At 33.8% G+C, this 14,245-nt stretch overlaps 1 protein-coding gene across 2 annotated transcripts; it reads right to left on the bottom strand.

Moving 5' to 3' along the window:
* Positions 1-8,133: 8,133 nt before the first annotated feature.
* LOC143224932 (putative oxidoreductase ZK1290.5) lies at positions 8,134-13,364 on the bottom strand. Of its 2 annotated transcripts, none has more exons than XM_076453425.1 (2): positions 13,217-13,364; positions 8,134-10,589 (listed from the first exon to the last, which is right to left on the bottom strand). In XM_076453425.1, the coding sequence occupies exons 1-2, from the start codon at positions 13,251-13,253 to the stop codon at positions 9,478-9,480; spliced, it is 1,149 nt and encodes a 382-aa protein (XP_076309540.1). In that variant the 5' UTR covers positions 13,254-13,364; the 3' UTR covers positions 8,134-9,477. The 2 variants fall into 2 exon arrangements, with proteins under 2 accessions (XP_076309540.1, XP_076309542.1); XM_076453427.1 differs by lacking the exon at positions 13,217-13,364 and adding an exon at positions 12,578-12,979.
* Positions 13,365-14,245: the final 881 nt, after the last annotated feature.

Below are 14,245 nucleotides of genomic sequence, written 5' to 3'. Positions count from 1 at the left end.
ACAATGGATTATCTATGTTGTACTTACCACGGGTATTGAAGCCCGAATTTTAGCATTATAAGCCTGCTGACTTATTACTAAGTCACTAGGGGCTTACAGAAAACAAAAATGAGATTAATCAAACAGGTCAACAAGATAAAATGAGAATTACATTTTCCAGATTAAGTTTCTCGATATTGACCAATAGTGATTTTTGTATTTTTAAACTTATATAATTAAAAGTGAAATAAGCCTAAGCAAAATAAACCAACTCAACATAGAACAAAATATTAACATAAACATAAAACTTACAATATTATATTTGTGGAACCACACTAGAAACAAAATATATCAGTTTAGGAATAAACTTCAACTACGTTAGTATTAACAATATAATACGAAGGCATACAAAGATATTTATTTTTTCAGTTTCTCATGCACGTAAATACAGTAATTTTAACAGAGAATGTTGGTCAAGGAAGTTGTTATAAGTTTTCACATGCGCCTTCTGAGAAGAGTTTTTGCAATGTAGAATATGCTGTGCAAAAATCGACAGGAAATTTTCCATTGGCGGTTCAGGTAACCTCTTGAAATGCAAACTTTCTTATTTTACAATGAGAATGATCTATAGTCATGTGGGTAGTAATAGTATTGTTGTCTCATGTATTTAAAACTATGTTTTCTCAGTACAGAACAGATTCTTCGCCATAAAAATATCTGGAAGCACTAGTGAAGATCCAGTTTCTTTCATTCCTAACAACTCAAACAAAGTAGAAGAATAGAGTTTTACTCTGCGTAACATTTCCTGTCGAACCTCCTGTTATTTTATGGATCCTACCCGATTGCATTGCGGGAAAACGGTGCACTTGAGAATGTCACAGTGACTCACTTTCACACATACACTTCGTATTATAACAAAGACAACTTTCGTAAATTACGCACCTTGGACTTACGTACCACTCTCAAGAGATCGTGTAGGAAGACCTATGTGTTTGTTACAATGCGCTTTCTTTGATGTTTTTAAATGGAAACTACTTCTTCCCAGTGAATCATTTTCAAGAGCAGTTGATATGAAATGTCGAGAAATAAAGTATTTGGTAATAGTACAAGTTAAATTTGGGTGACTTACTTTCATATTGACAAATTAACCTACAAGACTGAGTTCTCGTTTTTACGCAAACTTGGCGTAAAGATACTCAACATTATTTAACTAAAGTCGATCAGGAAAATTGCGAAAAGTGCTGGTTAGTCTTTCCTCGCTGTTTCAGAATATTCATAAATTACGAGTTACTCCAAGTATTAGTGACTAGCTTATGACGCTGAAATCAGGGATTTTGATTCTTCATCATGGTTACAGCTTTAGTAGCTTTGTACTAAAATATTATGGTATAACATAGGTGTGTTATGTCCTAAGGTTGATCTTTCACTGCGACGTTTATTTTGTTTAAATCGACTGTTTCATACGCTTCATCTTTCATTATGATTTTGTATTGCGATATAATCCTGTAGAGATTTTTGAATTTTGTATTATCTCTCAAATAACAGTCTTGTTCCCAAACTCTTCACAGCCGGTTGGGTCCACACCTCAATACTGAGTAAACTTATGTTTTCTCTGTCACAAAACTCAGTGTAAAGAATAAGAGGAAAAACCAAAAAAAAGGTGTAAAATCCGATGTTCTAGTCTACGTGTTTTGTGTGACTAATACGTTATTTAAAAATCCTTTTACAAAGTAACATATTCATAATAATACATCAGCAGTTTAAAAAGTTAATAGGGTCATGATTCCATCAGTAATTCAAAAGCTTTGAATTCTAATTCTATAGCTGTCTGTTTATTATTGGTGAAAAAAAAAAACCCAACAAAGAATATTCTTCACGTATTACGTCTCTCAGTTTCTCCTGATCAGTTACGTTTAATTAACTTCGACAAATTTAGGCTTTATTATTTGCTTACAAATCCTTAAGGTGGATCTAATGTTTCTGGAATATTCTTCCATTTTGGCTAACAGCATGGAACCTTTAAGCTCGATATCAGTATGTTTTAAGTTTCCAGACTCAAAACACATTACAATAGTTGCAGTGATACAATTAAAACAAAAACAACAACAAACGACAACAGGGATACGATTTCTTTGAGTATTAAACATTAAAAAAATACAGCCAGTTCTGTTGGGAAAAAATACAGTCAGTTCTGTTGGAAAAATACAGTCAGTTCTGTTGGAAAAATACAGCCAGTTCTGTTGGAAAAAGACAGCCAGTTCTGTTGGAAAAATACAGTCAGTTCTGTTGGAAAAATACAGCCAGTTCTGTTGAAAAAAATACAGTCAGTTCTGTTGGAAAAATACAGTCAGTTCTGTTGGAAAAATACAATCAGTTCTGTTGGAAAAAATACAGCCAGTTCTCTTGGAAAAATGGAGATAAAACATTTTCTTTCCTCACCAACCATACATTGAGAGAGAAATCAATAATAAGTATGAAGACAATTACATATTTATAATAGTTGTTCAGTGTCTCGGTGATAAGTCTACAAGCTTACAACTTTAAAACTTTGGTTTCGATATCTGTGGTGAGCAAACTACAGAAAGTCCATTAAACAAATTTGTGCTTAATAACCAAACAACCTGTTTATAATAACTTTTTTATTTGTAACATAGCTTTCAGCCACCTCCATGAAAATGTAATTCTTATAGGAGTCAGTTAGGTTAGTCCTCAGGACATGCAACATAGACGACTGCCTTATGAACCAAATACTCAGGTTGTCCAATGTAAGGAAGGGAGCAGCCTTAATTTCTGCCTAAGGTACCAGTTAACTCACCATGAGCCCTAAAATCAGTTTTATATCTTAATTCATTTTGTCCTGCTTATCGTATATAAATAAAAGAAGAGAAAAAATGTATTATTTTATCATACAAATCAGATTGTATGTATAAAAGGATCAATATTTCTAGTGCCCCGATGAAACAGCGGTAAGTCTTAAATTCTGAAGTAAAAAATCACTTTTAGACTTACGCTTTCTGTCTTGTTTGTTTTATGTTTTTGTATTTCGCGCAAAGCTACACGAGGGCTATCTGCGCTAGCCGTCCCTAATTTAGCAGTGTAAGACTGGAGGGAATGCAGTTAGTCATCACCCACTGCCAACTTTTGGGCTACTCCTTTGCTAACGAATAGTGGGATTGAACGTGACATTATAACGCCCCCACAGCTGAATGAGCGAGCATGTTTGGTGTAACGGGGATTCGAACCCGCAACCCTCAGATTACGAGTTAAACGCCTTAACTCACCTGGCCATGCAAGGCCCGCTTTCTGTCCTTTTTTTTTGTTCTTCGCTGAGAAAACGGTAAGTCCTCGGACTTACTACGCTAAAACTAGGGGTTCGATTACCGTCGGTGAACACAACAGATAACCTGATGCGGATTTGTTATATAAAACACACAATGTTTCTAATACCATGCAAAATGAAGTCAAAATACTTTGTGCCACTTTATTTTACTATGTATTACCAACACAGTTATAATTTCTGTGTTATGTTTTTAGTCGATACATTATTCTGTTAATTTTACTTACTTATTTTTGTATCTTAACAGGTTGTGAATTAATTTTTACACTACTTAGTCATAAGCATTTCTTACACGTTAATCTCACTTACAACGTCTTAAGTTTATACATATGAAGGCCCACAATGATACAGCAGTATGTCTCTGGACTTACAACGCTAGAAATCGGCTTTTGATATCCGTAGTGGGGAAAGGACAGATGGCTTTGTGCTCAGCTATAAACAAAATGATGACATATTAGAAGCCCGGCATGGCCAGGTGGTTAAGACACTCGACTCGTAATCTGAGGGACGGGGGTCGAATCCCCATCACACCGAACAAGCTTGCCCTTTCAGCCTTGGGAGTGTTATAAAGTTACAGTCAGTCTCACTGTTCGTTGGTAAAATAGTAGCCCAAAGGTTTGCGGTGTGTGGTGATGACTAGCTGTTTTCCCTCTTGTCTTATACTGCAAAATTAGGGGCAGCTAGCGCAGATAACCCTTATGTAGTTTTGCACGAAATTCAAAACAAAGTCGCTTCAAGAGCCGTGTGGTTAACTTTCTCAGTTATACAATGTGTTCAGCTTATCCATAGAAAATAAGTATTACATCACTCTACAATGTAACAACTGTTAACAAATGTTAAAAACTGTTCTATTTACGGGACTCCAGATGAGTAATTATTTACAATTGTGTTGTCATCATGAGTATGGAAACTGTTTATTCGTTTAAGAGACCAGTTCTTTAAAATAAAGGTCGAAGACCTATGTTTGCTCTTTCTTCATCCAGGAGTATTAGTAATAACTTATGATATCAACTGACTATTCTTCTGTAGTTACCGTTACATTTATTTATGACCAACTGTTTTTATCCTAGTGATGCACAGTGTGTTAAATTTCGCATTAAGCTACTCAACGGCTATCTGCCCTATCCGTCTCTAATTCAATGTGATAGACTAGAGCGAAGGCAGCTAGTCAACAACAGTCATTGTCAACTCTTTACTAAAGAGTGGTAGAATTAACCGTGACATTATAACCCCCATACGGCTGAAAAAAAATGGTCTGCTTGTTATGTAATGGCGAAAAATAGTATTAAAAGATTCATCTTGATGTGTTAAACTTAATCAAACCAACATCAACGTACTAAGGAAAAGAAAAGAGCGAATTATAAAATAATAAAATACAGTTTTTAAGAAAACTTAACAGATTTACTGTTTAATGTTTATTTTAGTGCCTGCACTTGTTTCTATATATTTTCTTTCTTGCACGTGACGTATATTTTCGACCGTGTTTTACACAAGTACCGCCTGTTGTCGAAATTTGTAGAACGTTCTTGAGCTTAAGAATCAACAATGTATGTTTTGTATGTAATAATTTGTTTTTTGAATTTCGCGCAAAGCTGCACGAGGGCTATCTGCGCTAGCCGTCCCTAATTTAGCAGTGTAATACAAGAGGGAAGACACCTATTCATAACGACCCACTGCCAAAGTTTGGGTATATTTGGTGTTTTTTCGTTGTTTGCTCCTCTACGTAAAATATTTTCTCAACCCAAACGAGCTGTTTTTACATATGTATTTTTTTTTTTACAAGTGGGTTTTCTCGGCATCACTGAAAGTTTGAGTTACGATTTTACCAACAAATAGTGAGATTGATTGTGGAATTATAACGCTCCCACGACTAAAAGGGCGAACCTGTTTGACGCGACGGAGATTCGAAACCGCTACCCTCAGATTACGAGCGCCCTAATTACCTGGCCCGTAATACTAGTGATCGACAGTATCGTTGCAAGCGAACTGTTTTGAATATTCTAGTGTTTCGCGTGATTGATATATAAAAACCGACGCGACAAGAGATTTTTTGTTGGTCAGCTACAGTGTGTTATAGGCATGCAAAGCTATAATTGTAACTAAATGACTATTGACCGGAAAAGTGTAGAATTCGACCAGGAACGTTTATACCTTTCGAACATTACAAATTGTTTAACTTCAATGATTTACTTCGAACGTCATTGTTTTAACTAGGTCACTAAATATCTCCTTCCGTAAGAACTGAACTTGTAGCCTGTGTGAGGCCAACCGTATTAGCAAGCTTCAGCAAAGTGTGACAACATCAACTCAGAATATACAGTTCTATACCGGATATAAGACTCAGCATTACTGGGAGTTTGTAAAACTCGTATATAAACCACCATTTGTAGTAACTATTAGTAACAGGCGTTATTATAAGTTGTATTGTTTTTACGTTTATATATTTAAATGTATTTGTTTTAAAAATTGTGTATCAGTCTTGTTGTCAATCAAGTATTACAAAAATATGGCCCGGCATGGCCAGATGGGTTAAGGTGTTCGACTCGTAATCTGAGGGTCGCGGATTCGAATCCCCGTCGCACCAAACGGGCTTGCCGTTTCAGCCCAAGAGTAGGCGGTGATAACTAGCTGCGTTCCTTCTAGTCTTACACTGCTAAATTAGGGACGGCTAGCGTGAGAGCCCTCGAGTAGCTTTGCGCCTGGCCCATTTGAAATAGTAATATGTAACGTACGTAACTTAATATATCGGAGAATCATCCGAAACATATGATAATGCGTAACAGGAACAACAGAATATTACGTGTATGAAATTATTGTATAACAAGGTTTGGAACTGAATTACTCGACAAAATTAAGGAAACCATTTGGACATATTTTCTTAGAAGGACAGATGGTTAAAGACAGCACGGGATGAGAATACAGGTGTCGCTACTAAGTTTAACGTAAGTAGAAATATTTTCTCCTTATGAAAAAAACAACAAATGCTTAGCTTGTAATCCTTATTAAACTCTTAATAGTAGCATTAGTTTTGACAACTGTTTATCAGCTCTCCCTACTGCCGTATAAATCCTTGATAATAGTTTCTTTCTCCCAACTATATCCCAGTATCTGCGCCTTCTTTTTTCCCAAAACGATATTTATTTCACTTTCACCGATATTATGAAACAACTGCTTTGACACCAATCAACATAGCAATAACGATAAAGAACTACCAATGCTTTCTCAACAATTTTTTGTGTGTAGAAACCAAACAGAAAGAAAAAAGATTTTTTTTTTTTTGCCGATTCTAACATCTTCAGTTAAACCAGAGATACCATGAGGGCGAAAATAAATTAAATAGGGAAAATAACAGGGAACTTTCACTTCCTCTACAAAACGATCACTTTTCAAATGTCCCACATTATTTTCACGACTCTTTAACCCTTAAACAGTGGGAATGTTGTGGGTAGCAGCATCAGTTAATGATGAACGCCGTTTACGGGTTAAATTATGAAGTCTGGACTACTTCATTGGTCAATAAATAGTACATGCAAGTTGCCTGTATGCACTGCCTTACTTCCGCCCTTCTTCGGTCCTGACGATGACCGAAGGCCTGGCATGGGTTTCTCGTCATCACTGATTACTGCCTTACTTCCACCCCTGCCTAGCGCGTTAAGGCGTGCGCTTCGTAATCTGAGGGTCGCGGGTTCGCGCCCAACATGCTCGCCCTTTCAGCCGTGGGGGCGTTATAATGTTACGGTCAATCCCACTATTCGTTGGTAAAAAGAGTAGCCCAAGAGTTGGCGGTGATGACTAGCTGCCTTCTCTCTAGTCTTACACTGCTAAATTAGGGACGGCTAGCACAGATAGCCCTCGAGTAGCTTTGTGCGAAATTCCAAAACAAACAAACAAACGTCCACCCCTTCCTAAAGTAAACACGACTTTTATCACAGTTACATTAAGTAATATTTTCGATATTTCATAAATAGCGAATAATAATAATAAAACAATTTCTTCTCTCCAGTAGGGATATTTTGTAAATAGGGGAGATATTGGCTCATTACTAGGGAATTTACAGTGTAGTATATTGCAAACCCTAGTTTAAGCTAACTTCGAAAATAACCACACCTCATAGGTAATCTTGATTTATCACAAATGAAGTTCTACGTAAAACCGTATATTCAATTAATGAACATTGTTAATGTTTATTTTCTACTGGATATTTTTACAAGAATCAATATGAAGACGTTGACAACGCTTAAGATTTTTTTGTTAAAATCAAGTTCTTTTTCAGTTAAATTTGAGTTGTATAATGAACCACAAATCTAATATGCTTTAATAATTTTTATATTCGGTTTCACAATTTGCTTGTTCTGCACAGATGCTTAGGTTTCCGTTTTCTATATAATAATGTTAAATAATTTTCGTCTAACTGTCCGATATATTTATAAAAAGGTTTAGGGTTACAAAAATATTGAAATGTATTATTTCTTAATTGATAAAAATGAGTTAATCACAAAAGTTTCACATCATTAGTCAGAAAGTACCAATAAAAATAAACAATTACTGTTAAATCAGGATCAAGTGTTAGGCTTAGGATTTGCGAATTAACTGACAAAAGTTAAATGTTTAATATTCTATATTAGAACTTATTACACAGTAATTGAGGCTCTATGAACAGCACTAATATCATTTATTAGGGTAACATCACAGAGAAACTTGTCTAAGTTATTTGTTGTTAGAATTGCAAGCCACACAACTTGTTAGTAAAAGTACCTTTAAATTTGATGGTAAGAGTGAAAACAAATTATTTGAATTAAGCGAAAAAAAAACACTTCTTGTTTTACAATGTTAAGATTTATTTGTACTGAGATCACAATAAATCGTTTTACAATGAGTTAGTGTCGGTATTGGTGGTGATATGATTTAGCCACATACATTTATCTTTGAAAGACTGGAATAAAATTATTTTGTTTAAATAACATATGGATTCAGAAACATTTGTATATGTATTAAACATTTCACGAATTTTTGCTTTCACTGTAAATTTAGAGTTAACTACTTAATATACATTTATATCAAGTTTTGAAACCAGGTGGCTTGTAAAAATATAGGAGTAGCTCTAAATTAATGTGTATGTTGTAGCTTCCCCTTCACACAATGTTGAATAAATTTTAATTTTTTTGAATCTCATTACAACATACCACTTAACAGTTAGAATACCAACACATCTGGTGTTTTTATGGATGACATTCTTGGTTGAAGAGTATTTTTATCTTAATGTTTTAAAACCACATGGCTGCTTCGTTTTACAAATTGATTTTATATGTATTATAGAATTGGTTACAGTTATTAACGTAATATTGACATGAAAGTTATATTTTTAAAGTAATTTTTACAGTAGTTAACATCTGAAAATACACACCTATGCATGACTATCACCAATGTCTATTGTAATACATTCACATCTAGTGTGATACTATAGTATATACACACATCATGTTCATAATTAAGGACTATAAATATGCCATTTTTGTACAGCTTTTTCACCTCTACATGTAGATATTCTGAAAATGCACGTATACATGTACTATTTCCTGTACAGTACTGTATCATAAATATATAGACTATTAATAATACATACCCAAATCCATCAGTATATTGGTACTGCTATACATATAGACAGCACTATCACCAATATGGTATACTGTAAAATAACACTATATATCACCAGTATAATACTGTAATATAGATATACAGCATTTCCTTCTCACTGTGAAAATACATGTATGTATACAATATCACCAGTTGATGCTGCACCATACATATATGGCACTACTGCCAATATGTTAGTGTAACAAATTTTCATGTACAGGACTTTTATCATCAGGTTTAGTGAAACACATTAATAGTACTATAGTATAAACTAATAAAAATAATTTTGGTACAGCCAAGAAAAACAGATTTCACTTCCAAACTAGAACTATTAACAAAACGTATATGTAGTAATACAGGATACACAGCATACTATAAATAATATTGATAAATATGTTTACTACAAATATCAGAGAAAATTGTATCATGCACATATGAAGAAGTTTGCCTACAATTTATATACTCTATGATACTAATACAGCTGCAATGAAATATTTGAAATTTATTTAAAACTATTGGAAATGATTTTAACTGTGGTTTCGATAATTAGATTTTTCTTCCACTAGAGATACAAAGTCAAGTTTGTAACCATCTGGAAGATCCGAGTCAATTCTACTCTGAAGAGTAGAGACATCTACAATACGTCGTCCATCATGCAAGTTATTCAGCAGGTCCATTTCTTCTGGAGAAAGTTCAAAATTGAAGACTTGGGCATTCTCTCTCACCCTACGTTTATTAGTTGACTTTGGAATAGTCACAACCTCATTCTGGATCGACCAACGAATCAGAACTTGAGCTGGGGTTCGATTATGATGCTTGGCAATTTGTGTAATTGGAGCCTCTTTCAAAATATGACCTTTTGCTAAGGGGCTGTAACCATGAAATTGGATTTTATTCTCCTTACAATATTCAAATAAAGCTTTTGGATTCTGATAGGGATGGAACTCTACCTGGTTAACAAGGGGAACTACACTACAAGTATCAATCTGCTTCTCCAGATCAGGAATATCATAGTTACTCACACCAATGGAACGGCATAAACCCTCATCAAGAAGGATTTCTAGTGATCTCCAGGTTTCTTCAAGAATTTGCCACTTGTTGGAACAAGAAGACGTACATTCTGGCCAGTGCATCATGAACAGGTCAATATACTCTACTCCTAGCCTTTCCATAGACCCATAAAAAGCTTGCTTTGTTGCAAAGGCACCATAGTCTCTTGGCCACAGCTTGGTTGTCAGAAAGATATCCTCTCGTGGAATGCCACTGTCTCTAAGAGCTTTTCCTAAAAACATTTCACATCCATATCGTTTAGCTGTGTCGATCAAGCGATACCTACAATCCTTTAAGGCATGGATTACAGCTTGGTGGGAGTATCCCCCACTGTGAGATGTTCCCAGACCTAGAATTGGCATTATCACCCCATTACGCAGTTCAACCTTAGTGGATCCAAATACTTCTTGCTGCCTCCAAATATCTTCTGCAATATGAAGCTTTTCAGTGCCAGTCTGTTCTACACACTCATTACAACTTCCCTGTGGGCCCATTGTTGTTACTCCATTACATAACATCTTGGTAATATTTTTTGTTGTGGATCCACAAATGGTAGTTAAGGAAAAGCAACAACTTGAACCAACACAGACTGAAAATGAAACAAACATGAATGTGGTCAGTGAACATACTCCCAAAAGGAAACTTTTAAGGTCCTTCAACATAACAGAGAATTCACACAATATGTGGTAACATATCGCTTAATGAAAATAGCTACTAATGTACTATAATGTCTGGATTTCACCAAATATTCATCGATATAAACTCACAAACTCATTAACAACTAAATATATTTCACTGAACATTTTTAATACCATATGCCTTTCTTTCAGTTAATTAATAGAAACAAAGATATAAAAAATATTATAGTCGAAAAAAACTAAAAACAGTAACTATTCAAAAATTATATTAGAAACTAATTTGTTTTGTAAAAACAAAGTTATAGAAGTTCAATGCAGTCACCAATAGCTGTTATATTTAGTAGTTTTTTTTTGTAATGGGTCTACCTTCTTAGCATTACGCATTTACCAAAGAAACCTTGAATATACAAGTCATTCAGTTCTTGTGACACTTACCAATCCATCTGAAGAACTAGTCCACAGTGACAACTTTAATCTTTTGCCTAAAATTAATTTCTAATTTAGAAAAATCTGTGGAGAAAACCTACTATAAGGAATATTGATTTAGAGTGTCGTATTTTTCAATAGCAAAAAAATCCAGAATTATAAGTATTGTAGTAATCTCTGCATTTTTATCATTTCCTTGGTTCAGGTTCTAATACAATAACTCTTACACACCTGGCAAAGGCTCTACCAATTCAGTTAGAAGGATAACCTACTTGTGGCTGTTAGTAAGGCTCAAAAACTAAAAATAATTTCTTAATTTACTATTAAGAAAATATTTGGTGTTACAATTAATAAAGTATTGAAAGTGGCCATAAAAGTACCCATTCTTTTGTATTAAAGTTCCAATTTTTTTCTGTAGACATAACATTACAGGCTCCCAAATAATTTTTAGAGTTCAATTGTCTAATACAATCAATCAATAAAACATTAAAGGTGAAAAACATGCAGTTTGTAAATCTGATTTTGTTACCCATTAGTAGATAGTGTTAACACTCAACCTGTAATAGTTCTAGTGTATTTTATACTAATTTTTTAAAGTTATTTGGTTACTGTTTAACTTCAACTAAAACATATGTATTCTGAAATATATATATATATATACACACACACAAAAGCATACACATGATTAAAAATTATTTTAAGTGTGTATATTTGTTTTTTACTATTTACCCAATTTTTATTTAATATCAAAGAGTGAATAGTCATACAAATCTGAATTATCTAGGAGGAGATACTTTTCCAGTGAAAAGTGGAAGCTTTAACTAAGGTTTGTGGTTATATCTACATCTTAAAATGGTTTCCCACTTCCTCTTGCACATGTAGTTAAAACTAGATGTAGGTGTTATCAATACACATAATCAACATAAACAGTAAATGGTACATCTAGAAGGGAGAAACATTTATTACATTCTTAAAATTTTTGCAACCAAAAATCCTCATTTACCCTTTAATTTATGAAAATAAAGTTAAGTAATTTACAATGAAAATTTTTTTACAACCAAGTTATAAAGTAGTGATGTATGAAATTTATTACTAAAAGTAAACATATCATAGGCATAGTTATTAGTTTAGAAATCAAAACTAATTAATTATACATAATTCTTAACAGTTTGATTGCTTGCTGTATTTAGTTGTTTTTGATAGTTGAAAAAGTGTCCTTGGTGGGACCAAATGATCGTAGTTTTAAGTTGAAATATAATACACACATACGCATGCTTTGCCACGGAATGCACTGCACTCTCTCATTTATACTCTTAAATACTGACACACTAAAACGTTGGTCTTCTAAAGATCTTCCTTTAAACCATGATAAAAAATTAAAGATTTCTTAAATTCAAGTGGTGGGTATAATTTATACTTGTTTAAGAACTTAAAGAACCAAATGTCCCATTCTTCTCTGTCCATATGTTATGTTCCACATGGGTGTACACAAGCTATCTATCATCAACTGTACCTGCTACTTGAGAGTTATTGCTGGAGATACGAGGTCTACGAAGTCTGTTCTTTCCTTGTTACGCTCAGGTCCATTGTATCGTTTCAATTAAAAGTTCTTCGTTAGGTTGTCATAACAAATGGAATGCTTATTTTTTAAACCAATGTTAAAGTTTTCTTTTTTTGTTTTACTTTCATCAACGTATAATGATAGTACTAATATACTAATGATGGTACGAATTATATAACGTGGACATAAAATTTGAAAATAAGGGAAAGAGCGAAAATATTATCCATGCACACTGGTAACTGTGTCGGTTTTATCTGTCCACATCGATAATCCTAGAAATATAACGATTTAAGATCACAGTTGTTAAATGAACTAACGTCATGTCGGTACGCTTTTGTTTCTACAGTGGAATATGCAACGCCAGTTGTGGAAAGTTTCCACTGTGAACCAACGTGCAGATTGACTGTTTAGTTTTCCTATGATGCGGCAGCTATGCGGACAAGTAAGTCGTTATATTGAAACAAAAAATGCATCTAATCACTAACTTTAAACCAAAAGTTAAAACACCTAATTAGTCATCTATAATTAAGTTTCCACATTTATTTTAATAAATTCAGGAAGTAAATTTAACAACAAAACGACAAAGATTACCTTTCAGTTCCGAAGCGTTCACCGGTCTGTCCGCCATCCTTGAGTGATGCGCGTGCGCTTAAAGCAGGCGTGATTTGCACGTGATAGAATAATTCAAGACAGTGTCTAGCCACGTGTTCGTGTATAAAAAAATACAGTGCAGTTGTCAAAAGGATACTTTTGTGGTAGATTTGCCAACAAGACAATTGCGTCACAAGGAGAATATTGTCTTATCGCGCATAAACAAATAACTCTTGAGTATATGTATCTATCGGCCAAGAATTTCAATTACAATTCAGTTTTTGGTTTTACTTTCAATTACAGGATAAAAGGTTTTAAAATATTTAGCACACCTTTTCATGGTGACAAGTTTAGTGTATATTAAACAATAAAATCTTGGATGTTTTTAACTGCATGAAATATCTGAAACGTTATATCGAAATAAACAGATAAATTACCGCAACTTACTTGTCAAAAATGAGCGATAAGAGAAAGGTTTTAAAATTTATACACAACGCATAACATTCTTCATGGAGTTAATATCAAACTTCTGATAGGCTGTTTGGATCAATTGTAACATATAACGTGTGCATGTGTCTGTGTTGCCTTTTTTTATTATTTTTAACTTGCAGTAAGAAAACACAAATATTTTCTCATGAAGCCAACTTTGTCTTAGACTGGTTACATTATTTTTCCTATACAACTTTTCTTTTTTCTTAATTTTTCACTTCGTGGAAAATTCTTGTCACAACATTTTAAAGGCTATCTTTGATAGAACGTCTACCTACGTTTTTATCAGATCTGTAGCCAAAGGGGCTTGCCTCCCCCCCCAAACTCTAGGACTATTGATTACATATTATTTTTTAACTTTTATACATCATAACTCGTTTTATATCATTTAATTAAAAACCTAAAATTTTTGGTCTCCCTTAAAATTTTCCCGAGTGGAAGGAAACCCGGCTACAGGTATTTATATGTTTTGCAATAAAATGTAACCATTTTGCTGGCAACAATTATATCAACAATAATCAATATTTCAGTATAAAAACA

The sequence above is a fragment of the Tachypleus tridentatus genome, chromosome 9, assembly GCF_004210375.1.
Source record: "Tachypleus tridentatus isolate NWPU-2018 chromosome 9, ASM421037v1, whole genome shotgun sequence".
Taxonomy (NCBI): Eukaryota; Metazoa; Arthropoda; class Merostomata; order Xiphosura; family Limulidae; genus Tachypleus; species Tachypleus tridentatus.
This window is presented reverse-complemented; position numbering and strand designations above follow the sequence as displayed.

Excerpts from the sequence above, each read along its gene's own strand:
- LOC143224932 (XM_076453425.1), bottom strand. The coding sequence starts at position 13,253 with ATGGCGGACAGACCGGTGAACGCTTCGGAACTGAAAG. Across the intron at positions 10,590-13,216 it reads GAACGCTTCGGAACTGAAAG|TCTGTGTTGGTTCAAGTTGT; the intron begins GTAATCTTTGTC and ends TTTCATTTTCAG.